Consider the following 20,887-nt stretch of genomic DNA (forward strand, 5'->3'; position numbering starts at 1 on the left):
TTGAGCAATAACGAGCAATGCTGGCTAAATAACCAGGCCATTCATTTTCACTCCAGACAGGAACCTCCTGTAACTCTGTAAGTCAAGTCTCCAATAACGTTCCGTATCCTTTACAAAGATGCATAAATCAATTTCACGTATAACAAAGAACAAATGGAAGGAAATCAGCCGAAAAGAAAAAAAGGAAAAGCCGGATATTTGAAAAATATAGTTGGAACGTTGCCTGTTCGATAGCGTTATCGTAGCGTGGTGTTCCTGTTTTCAGCAAACCATCGCGAATAGTCGGAAAGTAGTGCCACACGGCGTAGACAAGACGCCGGTGTTTTGAGCGAGGAACCAAGAAAAAGGAAGAAGAAAAGAAAGGGTAAAAGCCTATGATTTTCGCGTGTCACTGTAAGGCGCGATCGAAGAAAGTCATCCAGAGGATGAAAAAATGTTACAAGCGATCGTCTATAAAAACGATCAGGTTGTCCGGTATCGTCGTTGGTGTTTTAGGGGCTAGTTCGTATCTGTGATGTGGCATTGCGCGGTACCGTGGCCCGTGGTCTTAAAAAGCGGTCGAAGTCGGAGATACCGCCCTGTGTGTTACGAAGTTCTCGACCAGTTATAGTCGGCCGCGCGGTAACTAACCAAGTCTTGGGACCAAGGCCATCCGGTCACTTCTCATCCTTCTCTCTTCCCCGCTCGCATCCCTACCGTTCTTCTTGCTGGCTCGTCCACAGGCCCTCGAGGTCCGAGGAGGCCCCCTTGCCTCCTGGGTCCACCGTCGACACCCTCTGCGCGCGAGCCCCCTTCCTCATCTCTTCGACTCATCTCGCTCTTGCGCTCGGCAGAAGATCACCGCTCTTGGGAGAGTCTTCCCCTTAAACATCTCAGCGAACCACCTTCCATACCAAGCTATCCGTATAGGTATATTGCTGAGCCTGGTCGACGCTATGCGACGCGGTGCGTCTCGACGAGATCGCGAGTCGACGGCGTTTTGGAGAGCAACCGTGAAGAGGAAGAGATCGAGATAAAAGCGGGATAAAAAGTCAAGGAAAACAGGAACGAGAGAAAAGGCAAAGATCGCGGGTGGCGAGAGCAGACGAATGACAAAAGGGAGAGAAACCGAAGAAGACGAAAGAGAAGCTAAGAGTAGTAACGGAAGAAGAGGGGAAACGGTTGGAGGATGATAGCGACGAAGGCGGTTGGTGGAGGGCAGATTCGAAGCAAACTTTTACGGCACCCTACGTGGGCGAGTTCTCTCGCCGGAGATCTCTCGAACCTTCCTCGGGACCTCGACCTCACGATCGCCACGGTGACATCGTTTGCTCGAAATATACTTTCATGATTCCGGGATCCGTCTTTCGTTCATTCCGAACGTACATGTATGCTCGATTCGATGTTTTTAATCGACGATGAAGTTTTAAACGATTCAAACGATCAAAGTACAAAAATACCAGCCATTCACCGCTAAAGTATGTTGTATTCGAATAACGAAACTTCGAGTGCTTCGAGATCTTCGTTGGTGATCGAATATAGTCAATATTCGAATGTTACTCGTCGATGTTGGTCGAATGTTACGTATCGCGCGGGAGAAGCATCGTATACGATATATGAGATAGAATAATAGGATAGACGGAGAGGAAGAGAAGCGAGAAGGATGAACCGGCGTTCACGAACGAATCGGATCGAATGGAATTGACGTAAAGGATAGAAGAAAAAGAGAGGAATCGCGAAGGAGGACGCGTTGCTCGTGTTTTTCGAAAATTACAAGTTGGAGAGTAGCGCGGCGAGCAAACACGCAGTATGCGCGTTAAACTCGACCTTTGAGGTTTTCTTCCCAGTAACGTTTCACTCCGTGAAAGCAGATACCTATGCATTGCTCTCTGACAAGGTTGCGTCGAGTCGACCGCTGTCTAGTCGAAATAATATTGGCGGTCTTGTGGGCACATATCGTAGTGGTGCATAAGAAGGCGAGAGCTTGTATATAGAGAACCGTCTACCAAAGAGGGGGAGGAAGGGTTCCAAGGAGCCGGTTGGCCAACGGAATGTGGCTTGACCGGCCAACCATCCCCCGCCTCCTCTACCATGGATTCATCGAGAATAAGAGAGAGAGAGAGAGAGAGAGAGAGAAGGACAGTCAGATAGAGGACTGGCCCAACTACCTTCGGATCCTAATGGGCCCCATTGGGGTGCTCGAATATTCTTTCGCTATCTTCGGACATCTTCGCCGTGAGATTTGTAATCGAGGCGAGCGCCGTTTTTTGACGTTCCCTCGAGTACCTGCTGCTCCCTAATATTCCATGTCCACTATATCGAAACGCTTCAACAACCAGCCGATATCGTTTTATTCCCTATTCTCGGTGGAACGAACCGTCATTTATTCACGCGAAACCAATGCGATTTATGCGTTTCAACGTACGATTAGGCAGGCTTAGGTAGGCCAGACAGGAGCCGCGTATATTATCGCCGGTCTATCTTGATCTGTTGCAATCGTTTAAGGCAATTGCAACTTCGCCGCTACGATTACCTCCCCGTACGGACAACGAGATGATAAAAATGCCTGCAAACTATGAGGCTATCCATTGACAATGCGACGAGTTGCTTCAAAGATGCGTAACCAATACGTTCGCGATGTTGCTGCGTGTAAGCCTTCGTCTTGCATTAACGATTCGACGTTCTCTACAAACGTTTGCCAGGAATCGTACGCGCTCGATCGCCCGGCGAAGTTTCGCAAAGTACACGCAATTATATTTCTCTCGTACCGTCTTCGTGCCGATAATATCCTCGAAATTGCGTTTGCTCTTGATCGTCGATGATTCGCCTCGTTGATTCCACGTTGCATTTTATTCGAAGCTCTCGAAACGGCGAACCGGTGTATACAGAGAGCTTGGAGTAAAATTTTGCGACGGTACTCAAAGAAGTTTCGCAACTGGTCGTGGCCGGTAGATCAGCTTTCCGCTCAAGTACCACCTAAATTTATTCCACGAACGTTTCGCGCATTCGAAAGCGTTCGCATCGTCCGTGGAATATCATGTGATTTCCACGTTTTTGGCAAATAAACGTACGGCTTCCTTCTATCGGTTCGGGATAACCGAGAACGAATGGAGAAGGGGGGAAGCACACGAAGAAAAAAGGAGAGGAAGGAACAAGTGTAAACATAAAATCAAAATGTGTCCGAAACATGTAATTTACGAAGCGAGGAAAAGAGTTTGATTTGTTAATGGTCGAAGCGTGGTTATAACGTTGTCTCGCGGCAGGAGATACACGCTACTCGCTATTCAAAGTTTCTTTGAAATTTCGGTGAAAAGGTGCACACCGTTTTTCTCTTTCTCTTCTTCTGTTTGCAAAGCCGTAATCGTCTGCACGGCTTACACCTCGTAAGCAGCCGTGACAAGCGTAGACAGCCGCGGCAATTATTTGCACAATAACTCACGTTTTTCGTATCAACAAATAAACCGAGAACATTCGTGCGCATGAGGCACCAGTTTTTAATATTTCTTCCTTTTCCTACGCATTTTGTTTCCTCATTCTTTACGTTCGATCTCGTTATTTTCGACAGCTGTCGTCAAGTACGACGATTTCTTCTCTCATTTATTCCCGAATTACCATGAACGCAGGCGAAAAAAGGTCGAATTATTCTTGCCATTCAGCTGCTTGAAAGTTCTCGTACACATTGTCATCCTGTCGACACGTAAGTGCTCCCATAGTCGTTTGCTTCGAGAGATTACGAAACGGAGGACTGGTTAACGTTGTCGCTCGTTGTCGTGATAATCCAACTTGACTATTACGCCGGTCAAATCGAAAGCGATGAATTATCCGCTGCCACTTAAGGCAAGGGATCTGTTGCGCCGAATAATTGCGGTCGTCGTGACATTATGACGACAACGCCGTTAGAAAACGTAGTTTCCTGTCTGTTAGAGAGGACAATGATCGATATTCGATCGTTCGCTACAAGTTCTTTTGCTTAACGTCGAGAATTCGAGGAAAGATTTCTACGCTGCGACCGTGTGTAACAGCGCGTTCCTTTCGTCGATCGATCGACGCGGAACTTTCTGTCCCTTCGAAATGAAACGCTATCGCGAATTCAGGCGTGCTGTCGCCTTTTTAACACTAAGCTAGCAACGCGTTATACGTGCGTCGATTCACGCGACAAAAATTCCATAGGGATCAATCTCGATAAAGCAGAAGCAAAGAAGGCGAGGAGCGGTGTCTTTTAATTGCTCGGTCCAACTGTGATTTCTTTTCAAGGAATATGTGAAAAGTAATGGGTCCGCAAGAAGAATGGGACAGTCGTGTCGATTTAACGAGGCACTGGAAAGAGTACGGGTGACGGTAGATGGCGGCGATTTAATCGCCGTTCTTTCAACCGCGAAGTTGACTTGCTCGCGATCAACGAAGCTATTGTATTTCCCAAAAAGGATCTGTCGCACCTGAATATAGTGACAGCGGAATGGCTCTGTCTGTTCGCTTCTTATTTCTTTTATCGGGATCGTTGAAACAACGATAGAAAATTATTGAAATTTTCCTCTTAACGATCACACATATGTATATTATATATCGAATAGAAGAATAATATCCCGATCTGCCAATAATCGCGTAATTCCTTAAATCACATTAAGACTGCATAGGTATGTCGATCGATCGGTATTCTTTATTTTCAAGTCCGAAGCAGCTTCACCGGCTATCAGGCGAAATACCTGTTTGAGGGAAAAAATCCGTCTGTAAATAGCTTCGAGAAAGCTGTGCAATCTTCGTTCATAGCGTAGTACCTTAACCGTTTTTAACGTCTAGGAAGAGGTTCGGACGGAGCGAAGTACGAAGGGCGAGCAGAAAAGTCGAGAAAGAAGGACGATGGAGCGTAGGTATATCCGGATGATCGTGCGTAAAGGAAAAGCAACGTTGTTCTTCGCGAGACAGAGACGGAAACTGCGACAACGGCGGCTTACACGTGAACGGCAAACAAGGAGAAAAGAAAGACGGGAAGAAAGGAAACGAACAACTGGGAACAAGAAATAGGAGGACTGGACGACAACGAGGATGAACGCGACGATGATGAAAACGATGACGATAATGATGATGACGACGACGATGATGATGAAGAAGAAGAGAGAAGGAAAGAAGATGGAGGAGGAGGAGAAGAAGAAGAAGAAGAAGAAGAAGAAGAAGAAGAATAAGAGACGAGATTTTATGTCGGAGGGTTTGCCGAGGGGGTCCAGACCAAGCTCCATCTGCATAACCGGTATATACCGGCAATGTAGACTGGCATGAAGGTAGAATCGAGCATGTCCTCGGCACGTTATATCGCTCGCCTCGTCCTCGTACAATATAAAGTGTAGAGGGACCTCGAGGCGGTGGAAGGAAGAGAAACGAAGCGCGGAGAAGCGAATGGAACGGCAAAGAAGAGAAGAGAAGCGAAAAGGGGAATAGAGGCAGTGGAGGTTGGATATTCGTGTAGAGTGGCTTCGAGAAGGAGCACACGCGGTATCCCTGCCAGTGAAACTGGTAGAGAGAAAAGCGTAGGCGCGAGTATCCGCCGACCGATGACATCATCGGTGTTCTGCCTCGAGTCATTCTCTCGGCAGAAGCCTCGCTTACTCTCGAAACTCTTTGGAGAACTCTCCTACTCGAACGATCTCGATTTTTCTTCGAACCTCTCGGGCTTCCGTTCCGCACGTTTCACCGTCAGAATCAACCGAGATTCTCTTGCTTCTGCCGTTGCCGACTTCCTACACGTTCGCCATTTCTTCTTTCCGATTCCACTTACCAACCGTCGAACGCTCTGGAAGTGCTATGGAAACTCGAAACTTTCGCTATCCTCGTGGGAGGAGCTCCACTAAGCTAAAACGTTCTAGGAAATTACAATTGTAAGATCGATCGCCATACGGCGTAAGAGACGTAACATGTTCGTCGTTTATCTAGTGGTTCGGAGACTTCGATACTTGCAGACCCGCAACCGCGATGTCGATTTCTCGACAACGCGACCTTCTTTCGCGTATCTTCCGTCAACGTCGAATCGAGCTCCGATCGATCGAATTTTTCTTGTCTCGATGGAAACGACGTTCGTTTTACTTCGACGTAAGAATCGTTGCCTACGCTTTCTCCCGCGTTGTACGGAAACATCGTCTCGAACGCATCGTAAAATTCGATCGACCGCGATGTTTCGAAGATCGTTAACTCTGGACGGAATGAAGCTGTTAACCCGAGGGATTAGCCTTTCAGATTCCTAATCGTATGGAAATGTGAAACGGTATCGCTTAGAAAACGTTAGGCCGAATGCTCTCGTGAAACCACCAACGCGTTTATTCGTTGAAACCGCGCGATCTTCTTTCGGTAGGATCGAAACGAGTTTAAGAGATTGGTCGATCGAGTCGAAGATACATCTCCAAATACACGCGTACAAGATAGGCAACGATAACTGGAGAAAGGTGGAGGAAATAAAAGAACTCGAACGATCTTTCGTGAAGCTTCGGCCGAGTCGCGTAACGAATGCAACGATTCTGCAAAAATAAAAGATTAGATCCGTCGTAATGGTACAGCCATTGGGAAAGTATCAAGCAGCGTCTCGCAGCAGAGGGTACGAATCTTCGCTGTGGATAACCGTGACATCTACATAGGGTACCGTTCGAAATCGACTTTGTCGTCGATGTTTCATCCGTTCCTTTTGCCGTAATCTGTCGTTGCCAGCCTCGTCGTCTTAAAATCTTCGAGCTGTACGCGCGGTACGCGATAGCTGGCGGTGTAATTTTTCGTACAGCAATCCAATGAAAATGAAGGTGAAGCTCGAACACAAAATGCGAAATATTTATGGAATAGGCAAGGATTGTTATTATTCCAGGAAGGAATAGGCACGGAGGGAAAGATGCGACAGCGGCAACCCTATAAGAAAACACGGGAGCGTCGGAAATCTCTCTAAACCCGAAACCTGTGCCGGGGCCGTCACGAATAAGGGGCGAGACATCCATAAACTTACCTTGGACCTCGAGGCTCACGGGGGTTCTGGGTAGGTTTTTCTTTTTACCGGACCAGGCAGGTGCGAACCGATTTCTATAGTCTTCTCCCGGTAACGGTCGTTCATCGTGCCAACGGTTCGAGCTTTACGGCGGTTTCCGTCGAACAAATCTCTTCGAACGCAGAGAAAAACGTTTCTATCGACGATTTTATATTCCTCTGCTTACGTCGTTTATTACGCACAATGGCCACGATTAACGGCAACTAAAAGCGATCAAAAATTCATGAAAAGATCTCCGAACGTAAGGAACGTATTTCGCTTCTTGTTACGATTACGATTTCGTGAACTGCACGCCTAATCGATTAACGGCTTTGCGTCTATTCAAATTGCTTTCATTGGTAGTAGCGCATGGCCACCGCGTAAATCGTTTCGCATTCTTCCGCGTAATCGTAACGAATGCGAATGAGAACCTCGATTCCACGATTTTCAGAGCGTTTTATTTTCCATGTGCCTTCGTATATTTCGCACGTATACGTATACGCGTGTATTCTCAATGTAATAATTGGACGCGCCATGCAAGGAAAGTGTGATTTTTCTTTACTTTCGAACAGTTTCGAAATCGTCCGACGAACGAGATCGTTTCTTATCTCGCGAGATTCGATGGCCGATCGACGATTCGGCGCGTAGCAGTGGCTGATTTAAGTAATAAAAAGTCAGGTGTATACAAGGAAAACAGGGAGAAACGCAAGGACGACGTACATCCGGCGGAAGTCGAAGGGCGTCAGCTCGTGACGCCAACGCTTGTACGCAGGGCGGAATCAGCTTTATACCTGGACAGACGCAGGTGAGTTACCAGAACAGGGATATAACAGTACCGATCCTCCCGAAGGATCCTTCTTCGAAACGAACAATAAAAATCGTCCTTGACCGACCACCGTTCTCGGTTAAGGTTCAGAAGCAGCTATTAAGCGAGGAAATTCTTTGTCACAAATTGTAGTATCTAAGCAGATTTTCCATTTACGTTCTAGGATCCTCGGGCACAATTCATTCGCTTGTTTCTCTGTTCTCTCCAGTTGTCCGATCTTGAATAGAAATGGTAGACCGTATCTTGGATTTTCCATCGATAATCTCGTACCTGCGTGGAACGGAGGACGCTTGATAAAAGAGAGGGAAGAAACGCAGGAATTCTTGCGGTACATGTCGTCCATTCGCCGTTGTAAATTTGTGGTACAAGCCGAAAAAGCGATATCGAATTCGACCTTCGAGGTCCTGCCACTCCAGGGCAAAGCGATACGCATGCAAAATTTCATTCACGTAAGCGTCACGTACGGCTTAACGTTGCAATAACATTCCAAGAATAAGTTGGGGTCCGAAAGTTCGCCGGTTCTTTGTTTCCTGCTGTTTCAACCGAATAAAGAACGAATTTATTTTCGAGAAAAGAAAATCGTTAGTTTGCGTCTGTCGAATCGAAGAATCGAAAAGCAAATTAAGTGCCACGCTCGCGGCTACGAAGCGTGAATAACGAAGCGCTTCGCTGTTACTCGCTACGACCAAATTATTTTCGAGAATCGCGAACCATCGATCTTTCATCCTGTGACCTTTGGCAACGCTGAAATTGCAATTGTACGTCAAACCGCTCGTGCACATGCCTTCCGTCACGGCGCTGCCTTTCCCACAAACTGAAAATGGATGACACGTGTAGTAGTCGCGGAACTTCCCAGGACGTACTTTCAGACAGCGGAACCGATTCTACATCGTTCAAGGAGGCGTATCTTTGGGGTGCATAAATGCGTTTGAACGTAAAAGGCGTCTGAACGAAGGAAAAAGACGGAAAAGAAATCTTCCCTCCGAAACTAATTATTTTTAGGGTTACTTTTAGCGGGCCCTTATTCTCCAACCAACTAAACAGTCGTGTAAAAAAAAAGAAAAAAAAGAAAGCGATTGCCTTGGAACAACGAGCGCCGAGCCGTGGCCGAAATAGCCGTCGTTTTCGTGGCACGCCACGCTTAATGCGCGATTTAAACTCGAGACTGAAAATATATTTTACATCCGACGTCACGTACCGCCAATTAGCAAGTAAGACACGCGGATGGCGACGAGCAGACGATAGACGTTGCGAGTGGCAATTTTTCTGCGGCAGGAGCAACGCATCCGGGTTAAAGTATCGGACGGCCAAGTAGCTGTAGCACCTCGAAACGAGTTATTAGATCCCACGTTCGAGAAAGAATTCGTCGCTCGAGAATACCGAAGGTAATAAGCAACCGTGTTCGAGATAAAAGCGCAACGATTTATTCCGTTACGAAATTTTGCCGAGAAATCGAGAAAAAACGCGTATCGTCGAGGCACGTAGAGTTCCCACGCCAGGTGCGCTGCTGGATCGTCCCCACGAATTCTCGTGTTCCATCGCTAATAGATTCGACAGAAGCCGACGAAAAGTTTCCTCGTGAGCAAACGGAACGAAGAAAATCCCGACGAATTCTTCTCGACGAGGTCGTGTAATTGCAGGTAGGTAGGGTCGGGCTTGGGATAGATGGTCGATGAGAAGGCACCAAACGTTGCATCGATTGGATTGGCGAAGGAAACGCAAAGCCGAGCAGCTCGTTGAGGATATTCGAGAAGGGCCAAGTAACAGAGGTGGTTCGGACGTTCGAGAAATATTCGACTCGTCGGCGATCATTGTGGTGACGTCGTGAATTTTCTTCGAAAAACGAGAGGACAGACCGGCTACGTAGAGAGGTACGTACGAGGCCGAGCCTTCACCTCGATCGCGGTGTACGCGGCGCACACGTACACAGGTAAACGTACGTAGACAGGTACGCGAGCGAAACGACCGGTGAGCGAGGACAGAAGAGAAGAGAGAAGAGAAGGGAAAAGAAGACAGAGGAAAGAAAAAGAGGGACAAGACGAGACGAGACACGTGGAAACGTGCAAAACGCAGAAGAGAGAACAGAAGGAAGAGGAGAAACGAAGAAGGAGAGGATGTGAAAGGAAAGAGAAAAAGGAGGGTGGGAAGGAGGGAAAAGGAGGAGGCGCGAGAGATCGGTAGAGGGGTCATTGGTTGTTCGTTGCGCACTCTCAACGTATAGGAATCGTTATGGACCGACTATAGCCGTTGGAATGCGTCCTTTTTTCCCTTTTTCTGTCTCCCTATATACCTGGCGGGCTACTCTCGCTCCGTTGTGGCGACGACGTTGGCGGTGGCGGTGGCGATGGCGGTGGCGGTGGCGGTGGCGGTGGCGGTGGCGGTGGCGGTGACGGTGGCGGCAACCACGGCGGCAACCACGGCGGCGAACCTCTTGCGGACAATCTCGTCGGCCGGCGACCGGTATAGCCGCGACCGACCCGCAGGAAAGAAACAACTATTCGACTTGATGGATCCGCGCTCCTTCGAACGTTCGGATTCGAGTCGCCGACACGCACCGGCCAACGACACGACAGCCATAGACAGCGAAGAAGAGAGCTTCGAACATCGAACATCGCGTCGTACATCGTGCCGAACGGAGGAATTGGAAATTGGAGCGTCCAAACTGACAGTGAAGAAAGTGAGAAAAACGAGACGACGGGGCGACCCACTGGCGAACGAAACGCAACCTCCTCTCGAAGAATCGACGAGGATCTTGGAGGACAAAAAGTGGGAAAAAGGCACGCGGGTCAACGGATACCTATAAAACGATAGAGACAAGAGGGGAATATACGAGACGCCGCGCCGCGTGGAAGGATCGTGAACTCGCGGCAAACCAGAAGAGTATTCGGGAACGAGGAGAACGAGAAGAACGAGATGCCGGCGCGAGGAAAGGCAAACGAGGCAACACGATAAAGAACGAATCAACCAGGTAGAAAGACAGGGATGCCGCGGTGAAGTTGCGAGAGAGCCGGCCAAACGAGAAGACCGACCAAAGAAGGAGAGGGAGAAGAAGAGAACGATAGAAGACGGATGTATATAGGTAGGAGGACAGGTAGTCGGCTCGAGGAAAGAAGAGACCGAGTGAAGAGCACACGGGGGAAAGAAGAGACGAAAGAAAAGGGAGGGTCCGCGAGGGGGAGTGGAGCGGTAAGCAGCGAAACGGAGCGGGGTAGAAAGCAGAGGGGTAAGGAGAGGAAAGGAAAGAGAAGAGAGAGACTCGTTCGAGAGAGAATCTCGTACGTATACCGGCAGTTCGGTTCGATGACGTCACGACGTCGATTTGAACGGACCAATGAGCGTTCGAAGCGAAGCTGAAGAGGTAAAAAGGATGTAGAGGGGACTGAACAGGCCGAAAGGACCCCGAGGGGGGCAACGAGCTCTAGGTTCCGGAGTTCGAGGGGGCAGGGGTAACGCGAAAGGTGCGCGCGGCCCCGGACGTGGGGCGCGGGGCCAGTTGATCAGTGAGTGCGGTAGTGATCTCATCTCGTACCGCGCCAGGTGTGACTCCTCTCTTTCCTCTTCTTTTGATCCGAGTCTATGTGCCCTTGGTAAGACGGAGCAAGCAGTAGCGGACTTAAAATTCACGTATCGACTCGGCCGTGTCCTCGACTCCGAGCAACAGGTATGCTCTCCTCTCTTTTTCGTACCAAAAGACATAGCCGCGTCACCGATTCCGACACCGTTCGATTCTATCTTCGAACCTCTAAATCCTACTCCAAATTTCGATTCCAAAGAAAATTTTAATTTCGCACCAGCTTACCTTCGATCAAATTCTCTTCGATTCGTTCAAAGAAACGATTATCTCCGCAAAGACGACGAATTCTAACAACGAAATTCTGATAAATTAGCACGAGAAACTTTCAATTGGAATTCAAATATTTAATAACGCATTCATTGTATGAATCGTTGATCACCGGTGAACACGATCGCTTGACAAGGTCAAGGCGAAAATCGCCGTGTGTACGTTCTTACCTATCTGCTTCTTGGCTATCCGTTTCCTTTCTATCGTCTATTCTGTCCTCGAGCGGCCATTCCACCGTTCTCTGTTTCTCTCCCTTCTGATCTATGAGATTTCGCGATTTAAACTCGAAAACTTCGACGTTTCTCCTCGCTCGATTCTTCGCGCTGCTCCGAGCCGAGTCTACCCGTTGCCGATTCGCACCGTTTCGCGTGCGAATTTCCTCGAGCCTCTTAGCAACAGGTTGCATCTGACTACCGTGGAAAAATAACCGCCGTTCGAACGCTCTTGTTCCCCCATACGCTCCAAATTTTACGCGACGTTCCTAATACCGTCCTTCCTTTTCAGATTTCGTCCGCACGGATGTTCGAAAATGAAATGCTCGTTCGAACCGAACGAACGACGTTTTTCAAATTTTACCTCGAATCGTCGCAGTTGACTTTTAAATTTGCATCGCGCAGCGATTTCAAGTTCTTATCGACGTTGAAGCCTTAACCGAAAACCGTCTTCATCTTGGAACTGGTGTTAGCGCGAGGACGTAATAACATAACCGATAACCGTTACGCGTAATTAATCAGGCGCATCGGCTATAGCGCTCAACGTATCAACCATTAAACGACTTAATTAATATACGGCGTCTCCACGATCGTTCTCCTCTTATTTCGAAAAAAAAATTTCAATCGATTCTCACGAACGTGACTCGCTCGTCCACTTCGACAAACCTGTTTGAATCGTTCTTTTTTTATACTCGACAAGGAGCAAAAAAGATCGTCTTTTCTGCGTCACAGCTACAAAGATCGGCGCGACAAGAAGCGACGCGGCGGCGGTGCGGTAGCGTTATGGCATTGCGGAAGCCTGTATCGCGAACGATCTTCAACGTACCGGCGAATGCATTCGAGATTTGCACGGTAGAGCGAGCGACCGAGAAATAAAACGCACATATGCATAGCCGTGTTCGACTGCACCGCGTGTATATGGAACATTGGTGATGCGAATCCTTCGATTCGTTGCGAGTGACGAAACGGGTCCGAGTGTCACCGAATAACCGGTTCCTCGTAAAACAGCAAAATTTTAATTTGAAAATTTCGATCCTTTCCTTGGTAACTTCACCGGTCCTACGTTATATTAGGAGATAAAGTCAAACAACTGCGCAATCGGCGACTGTAAATTAATTTGCAAGTTAAACCGTTCCGTTTGTTAGGTAAATAACGAGACAGGTACTATTTAACCGTGACGTTTCCTCCTTTCAGTTGTGGAATACAAACACTTAAACAAAAAGATTACTTTTCGCTTGACTTAAGCGCTAGTTTATCCTTTAGGATTCGACCGCCAGAATCTGCGAAACGTCGTCCGCCTCTTTGACGTTTAGCGACTCTATTTTTAATCTCGTTATTTAAGGCTCCACAAATTTTTGTCGAATAATCGTTCTATCAATTTGTTTTTCACAGTAAACAGAGGAAACTAGCTTTCGTAGAGGTGCGTCAATCACGAGTAATCACGAGACGCGAAAGATATTTTAGGAAATAACGAGGAAAATGCCGCGAATCTTCTCGTCGAGAGGCTTCTTTTTCTCGCGCCATTGGATCCGTTGCAGCGCGGCAGGGAAGTTAAATCAAGCTCGATAACTACATTCGAAGTGATAATGACTATAAGTGAAGCGACATTAGCCCCGATTATCTCAAGTACTCGTACAGCTGTGTTTGCGTAAACGATTGGAAGTCGCATTGGAAACCGACCTCGTTAGGAAACCAATTTACCACGGGTACACGTTCGAAACGTTAGCTCGTGAAATTTCTGTCCACCGGACTGTTAACGTGCTGCCGTCATGATTTTTCACCGCGGGGGTAAGTTAGCGATTTAGAAAACACGCGTGTCGACGCGTAATGGCCACGAACAGAATTTCTGATTGTTGCGCAACGAATTCAGGAACGGAACGGAAAAGTTCTCGATAAAACGTACGATTAATAAGACGTATCGTGCAAAGACCCTGTAATAATGCCACGGTTGGACACCAGATTGTTAATTAAATCGTGAACTGTTAATTAGACCGTTAAACCGACCAGCATTGAGAGATTCAACGCCGAAAATATTTTTCAGCCTCGAGCAACGGTCACCGACACCTGCAAGAAATCTTCCTCGTTACTGCAAAATTCTTAGCGAATTCTCGGCGCAATTTTGGTAACGAGCTACGAACCGCTTCTACGGATTTTGGTTTTCGGCACTGGCCTTTTTTCCTACGAGAACGAACGACAATTGCATAGGTTAGCTGTGCAACAACAAGCCGTGACGAACAAATGGAACGAATCGAAGGTCGGCTTATCATGAAAGATAGGTACTTACTCATATTTGCTGTAGGTACGTGACGATGGACTTGTGCAACTTGGATAAGCCATTCCAGCGGCAAAGTAGGCTAGAAATCTCAGTTGCCTTTGTTGCTGTAGCAGCTTTCAACAGGGAGAAAAAATAAAGAAAATTGAGTTTTAGAAAGTCGGGGATTATCGTTGAATCGAGTCTAAATCTTTCTGATCAGTCTTCCTGTTACGCTCGATACGAGAGCGAACCAGAAATAAACCGGCAGTTTTTCAGGTGAGTATACCACGGTTCTTCCTTCTTTATTTTTCTATCTTTTACTCTTTTCTTAATGGGATCTTTTGCACTTTCACTCTCGTGATAAAACGCGTGCACGGAGATGTAAGTACGATATTCGCTCGCGGCATCGTTTCTATCGAACCATCGACCGCCATCGATTTCATTTCAGACAAATATTTCACCGTTGATGTTCGCAAACGTATTTTTACATTTACAAAAATTACGGATCAACGAACAAGTAAAAAGAGTAAAAAGATCGTGTCGCAATTTTTTAAATTATCTGTTGCGAAATTCGATAAGGCGGCTAATACTGGCGTATTTCCCCGCCTATCAGATTCGATAAGCGTGTTATTTAAATATAAAATTATTGGCGAATGTGTCAGATCCCCATTGTGCAAGCCGGTGGTCTTCCGAAAAGTTCATGTTATTTTTCTACTCACGTCCATGCCCGTATTTCATATCGAGATTGAGAAGTTGTACAGATAAAGAGGCGAGGAGAAGCGCGGGAAGCACCGAACAGCTTGATGATAAAATAGAAGTCAGCCACGCGTGTACTGCAGCGTGAGATCATAACTTTCTCCAAATGGTAGTTCTTACGAAACATCGTACTGGTCTACTGGTGGACTGACCGAATGAAAAGCACAGCATTGGGTATCAAAATCGTTGCTACGACCACGAAATATAGATTACATTCCGAATAATAATCGACGGTAAAACCAACGATTCAACGTATGAATCTCCTTTTCTTTCTAACGAATATCGCCCGACTCGAGTGGAGTACCTCCGGTTAACATTCGCCACATTTTACGTGCGCCTTATGATTTACACGTGATATTTCTCGCAATCTGAAGTTTATCTCTGTATATTCGTGTTCTGCAGATATAACTTTTGTTAAAGTTGTGAATCAGTCAGTCGGAAATGGCAACCAGGAAACTCGATGATACCGCAAGATGCACGGAGCCAATGTAATTATGACGCAACGATATAACGTGTTGCGCGTTCTACGATTCAGCAAAACCGTATCGCCTCGTTTCTTCGACCATTTACGTTTCACTTAAACGACTTGGAGCGAGCAACACAAATCGAAAACGTTACACCGTGTGACCGTATGGCCGCCGCTTTCTCTGCATTCGGTGCTTTCCATTATCATGCTTTTAGGAAGAGAATGACTTTGGCCTGGTAACGATGGAAAAATTTCCAGATATACGCTCGTAGCCTCTGGCTATCCTCTACCCGAAGGCCCGTCTTACCGACTAACTTTCACTCCGAAATGTCAACGGTTGTGTTTCACTTTTCAAACCCGTGCGCATATCAATCAATTCGTGGTTACGCGACAAAGGGACGATTGTTGTAAAGCGGTTTCCGATTTCTCCGTTCTTTCTGTTACAGAGTGGGGACACCATCGACACGTGCATGCCATTATCTGCACCGGGAAATAGTGGATTTTCGATCGAGAGGGAGACGCTCGCTCGTATAAACAGCCGTTAACGATCGATCCGTATGTTTACCGATTTTTACGATCTCGAGAATAGAAGGCCCGACACTGTCGGATGAATTGGCCGGCAGCAAAGAAGCTTTTCGATTCTCGACGGTTTGATTGGTTGGCACGACTAACCTTGCGAGTATTTCAACACTCGAGGTAACAAGAAGATCTTGGCGCGGACATTTTCTTTGGTTATCTAGCTGTATGAGTATTATTCGACATCATAAAGCTAGGTTACCGGAGTTAAGCTCCTCGCCATATCAACTCCGCCGATTCTTCTTCCCCGTTTCGATTTGCTACTCAAGTAACCGCAAACCGATGGATGTAAAAATGACTGAAATCTTTAAATACATATAACCATAAGTATTTTTAAAAAAACCATATATGTATATATATTGTAAATAAATATAAATTTTCAGAAAGAAAGAATAAAAATATTTTCTAAAACCCCAGAAATCCCGACGAATACTTACTGACCATATCGATGAAAGAAAGATGTCTTGTAGAATAAACAACATCGAAACACGATGAATAGAAAAAGATCGCGCCTTACATGCTTCGAACATTTCTGTATTCCTTCTGCATGAAAATCTACGGGTTAGGCATTTGTAATTATACTAGTAGTGTCATTGCCACGTGACTCGATTACCAATTAAGGACATTTCAGAACTTACAAGCATCGATATTTCGTTTTCTTGCGTAGTCATATTTCGTATACCAAGAAATCAAACTTCGGCATTGTCTTATCGATCGGCACGTCTTAAAAATAAATTCGAACACGGGCGAATAAAAAAAGGCAGTTATGCTCTTTTTATACAGAAGTTCTCGAATTAAGAGATATATGTTCCCATAGATTCATTTTTATATTGCGCCGGAAATAAAGAAAGAAGTAAAAAGAATTGTAAACCGATATACACTTACCTAGGAGAAACGAGTTGAACTATAGGACTATATTTGTTTAATAAAATATAAATTCCATTAATTCTCCTAACAGAGACTAGACAAAAAATTGACTTGTGTATTTGCAATAAACTTAGGGGGCGCCACGTTCCAATACATGGAGAAGTACGATCCGATACCGACTGGATTTTCACAATTTTTATAAACGCTTCTTCGTACGCCACCGTTGATCTAGATATATATCATTCTTTGATTCTTTGAAACATTCAACAACGAAATCCTTAAAATAACATACGTAAAAGAGAACTCGTATGCATTCATACTTGCACAATTTTTTGATGATTTAATTTATCGATTATTAGCAATCTACTTCTTGGTATTCTCTTAAGGTCGCAACAAATATGCGTAATATGCTATGACTCATGAGATGAATATTTTTCTTAAAACATTCTACCGGAATAATAGGTAAATTACAATGACAAAGAACGAATCGTTTCTAGGATCTCACCCATACAGATAATTACGCTATGAACCATTTAAAATGATAAGATTTTTCTTAAATATGTTAAAAACAAAATTATTCGGCGAAAACTAACTGGAAAAGTTTTACTGCGAAAACACTTATTTAAAACAATCAAATCACAAAATTTAATACGACTGTTAATAACTCAATTCGATATATCTATCGATAACATTTTATTTAAAGTAACTATAAATGAAATTTTCCGATTTTGCATGCTCGTTGATGATGCTAATAAAATAGCCTAATCATAATTAACAAAAGTACTAGTATATGAATGATTTGTCCACTTGTTTAATTGTACACTTGTCTGATAATGTTGGATACATTAATTCATAACAAATTCCGGAAGTACCGCGCTAGGGAGAAAAAGAATCATTGTCGTTTTTATCGTTTGAACAGCACGTATTTTTGTTCGATTGGAGGAAAATTATGTGTTTCTATTTCTTGGCAGGCGACCGATACCAATAGCAGAGACAAAAGCGATTCATTGATTAAAAATCATTGAAATAGATTTAAATTCCACCGGATATGGAGTATTCAAAGGGGTAAAAAAGTTCTAGAACATTCTAGAACATTCTAGAATTTTGGCAAGTATATAAAGAGAATCCTAGTCATTGCGCGACTCCATTCTACAAGCTGCCGGTACGTGGTACTGTGTCATTTGTTAAGTGTATCATTTGTTATATCAATTTAACTGGACATTAAGGCATAATTGCTTTAAATTGACTGATAAGAAATATATGGTAAGTTTATATCGAATTCACATATTTAATAAATGTTTTAATTGATAAACTTCTATGGTTTTATGATTATGCTAAACTATGTTAACGTTTTCATTACCGATCCTTTTTGTTCAATTCAAATTATTAATTCACGTGTATTTTATTCACACGTATGTGTTTTTGTATCTTTCTAAAAATTTTACTACACCTAGATTAAATTCGCAATGAAACTAACAAAGTGAAGTAAGCTTTGTTGCATCTATATGTATATATACACATGTGGTGCATACCACATGTTTATGACATGGATGTAATTATTGCATATTAGAAAAAATAAAAGAAATACACGAGATTTTTTTATATAAAGATTAAAAAGAATTAATATAAGTTTAATTTTTTTTTTAAATATTTATTACAGATGTCAACAGAGATGGAGACAAAAGCGGGAGATGTGGAAACTTTCGCCTTTCAAGCAGAAATTGCTCAACTTATGTCACTGATTATCAATACCTTTTATTCTAATAAGGAAATTTTCCTGAGAGAACTGATTTCAAACTCTAGCGATGCTCTTGATAAAATACGCTACGAGTCTTTAACAGATCCTACTAAGCTTGACAGTGGTAAAGAATTGTTTATTAAAATTATTCCAAATAAAGATGATGGCACTTTGACCATCATTGATACTGGTATTGGTATGACCAAAGCTGACCTGGTAAATAATCTTGGTACAATTGCCAAGTCTGGTACTAAAGCTTTTATGGAAGCGCTTCAAGCTGGTGCAGACATATCCATGATCGGACAATTTGGTGTAGGTTTTTATTCTGCCTATTTAGTAGCAGATAAGGTAACTGTTGTTTCCAGACACAATGACGACGAACAATATCTGTGGGAATCTAGTGCTGGCGGATCGTTTACCGTTAGGCACGATACTGGAGAACCATTAGGGCGAGGAACAAAGATTGTTCTACATGTAAAGGAAGATCAAACTGAATACTTAGAAGAGAGTAAAATCAAAGAAATTGTAAAAAAGCATTCTCAATTCATTGGTTATCCAATTAAATTAGTAGTACAGAAGGAACGTGAAAAGGAGCTGAGCGAAGATGAGGCTGAAGAAGAAGAAGAAAAGAAAAAAGAAGATGATGGAAAACCAGAGGTTGAGGATGTAGAGGAAGAAGAAACAGCAGAGGGCGAGGGAAAGAAAAAGAAGAAGAAGACTATTAAAGAAAAGTATACCGAAGATGAAGAATTGAACAAAACAAAACCCATCTGGACTAGGAATCCTGATGATATAACCCAAGAAGAGTATGGTGAATTCTACAAATCATTGACAAACGATTGGGAAGATCATTTGGCTGTTAAACACTTCTCTGTAGAAGGTCAGTTGGAGTTCAGAGCTTTACTTTTCGTACCAAGGCGTATGCCATTTGATTTATTTGAAAATAAGAAGAGGAAAAATAATATTAAACTGTATGTAAGGAGAGTGTTCATTATGGACAATTGTGAACAGTTAATTCCAGAATACTTGAATTTTATGAAGGGAGTAGTGGATAGCGAAGATCTTCCGCTAAATATCTCTCGCGAAATGCTTCAACAAAATAAAATCTTAAAGGTTATTCGTAAAAACTTGGTTAAAAAATGCATAGAATTGTTCGAAGAACTCACAGAGGACAAGGATAACTATAAGAAATTCTATGAACAGTTTAGCAAAAACATTAAATTGGGTATTCATGAAGATAGTTCTAATCGTAATAAATTGTCGGATCTTTTGAGGTATCACACCTCAGCTTCTGGAGACGAAGTATGCTCTCTTAAGGACTATGTAGGCAGAATGAAGGAGACTCAAAAGCACATTTACTTTATTACTGGGGAGAATAAAGAACAAGTTGCAAACAGTTCATTTGTTGAACGTGTTAAAAAACGTGGCTTTGAAGTAGTTTATATGACAGAACCTATCGACGAATACGTGGTGCAACAAATGAAAGAATTTGATGGTAAGCAATTGGTATCTGTAACCAAAGAAGGATTGGAACTTCCCGAGGACGAAGAAGAGAAAAAGAAAAGAGAAGAAGACAAAGCTAAATACGAAAATTTATGTAAAGTAATGAAAAATATTCTTGATAACAAAGTAGAAAAAGTTGTAGTATCAAACCGATTGGTTAATTCTCCTTGCTGTATAGTCACTTCACAATATGGCTGGACTGCCAATATGGAAAGGATCATGAAAGCTCAAGCTCTTAGAGACACTTCTACTATGGGATACATGGCAGCAAAGAAACACCTTGAGATAAATCCGGATCATGCCATTATCGAAACCCTTCATCAAAAAGCAGAGGCTGATAAAAGTGACAAAGCAGTAAAAGACTTAGTAATTTTGTTGTTTGAAACAGCACTTCTTTCATCAGGTTTTACATTGGATGAACCACAAGTTCACGCTGCAAGAATTTATAGAATGATCAAGTTGGGTCTTGGTATCGATGAAGAAGAATCTATACCAGAAGAGCAAACAACAGAAGAAGTTCCTCCTTTGGAAGGAGACACAGAAGATGCTTCACGAATGGAAGAAGTAGATTAAGTTTAAGATCTGAATATGACATCAATGCTTCACGTCATTGTAGTCATTGAAAGACTGCTGAAATAACCACGTTTTATGTGGTATTACAAACGAAATTGTCTGATACCAAATACTTTGGAATTAAGTAAAATTTACAATAAAATTTATTACAATATATATATATATATATTATATATATATAAATAAATATATGTATTTTTATTATCTACACCTACCATATTAAATACTACATAATATATTACTACACATAGCAAAAATTAAAAAAAAAAAAAAATGAATAATCGTTGTAGTTACGAAAATTT

General features: G+C 43.8%; 2 protein-coding genes and 1 long non-coding RNA gene across 3 annotated transcripts in view; 2 read left to right on the forward strand and 1 right to left on the reverse strand.

Annotated features, from left to right (window-relative positions):
• The window catches only part of LOC126869414 (hemicentin-1-like), a 173,782-nt gene that overhangs the window by 115,066 nt on the left and 37,829 nt on the right, over nt 1–20,887 (reverse strand). The window lies entirely within an intron of this gene.
• Nucleotides 10,117–16,423, forward strand: LOC126869434 (uncharacterized). Its single transcript, XR_007690929.1, has 3 exons — nt 10,117–11,460; nt 13,894–14,382; nt 15,775–16,423. It is a non-coding gene; the product is annotated as an uncharacterized LOC126869434 (long non-coding RNA).
• LOC126869415 (heat shock protein 83) lies at nt 17,873–20,795 on the forward strand. The gene is made up of 2 exons (XM_050625913.1): nt 17,873–18,034; nt 18,432–20,795. Exons 1-2 carry the CDS (start codon nt 18,032–18,034, stop codon nt 20,583–20,585), a joined length of 2,157 nt encoding a protein of 718 aa, XP_050481870.1. The 5' UTR covers nt 17,873–18,031; the 3' UTR covers nt 20,586–20,795.

This window comes from Bombus huntii, chromosome 9 (genome assembly GCF_024542735.1).
Source record: "Bombus huntii isolate Logan2020A chromosome 9, iyBomHunt1.1, whole genome shotgun sequence".
NCBI classification, from domain to species: domain Eukaryota; kingdom Metazoa; phylum Arthropoda; class Insecta; order Hymenoptera; family Apidae; genus Bombus; species Bombus huntii.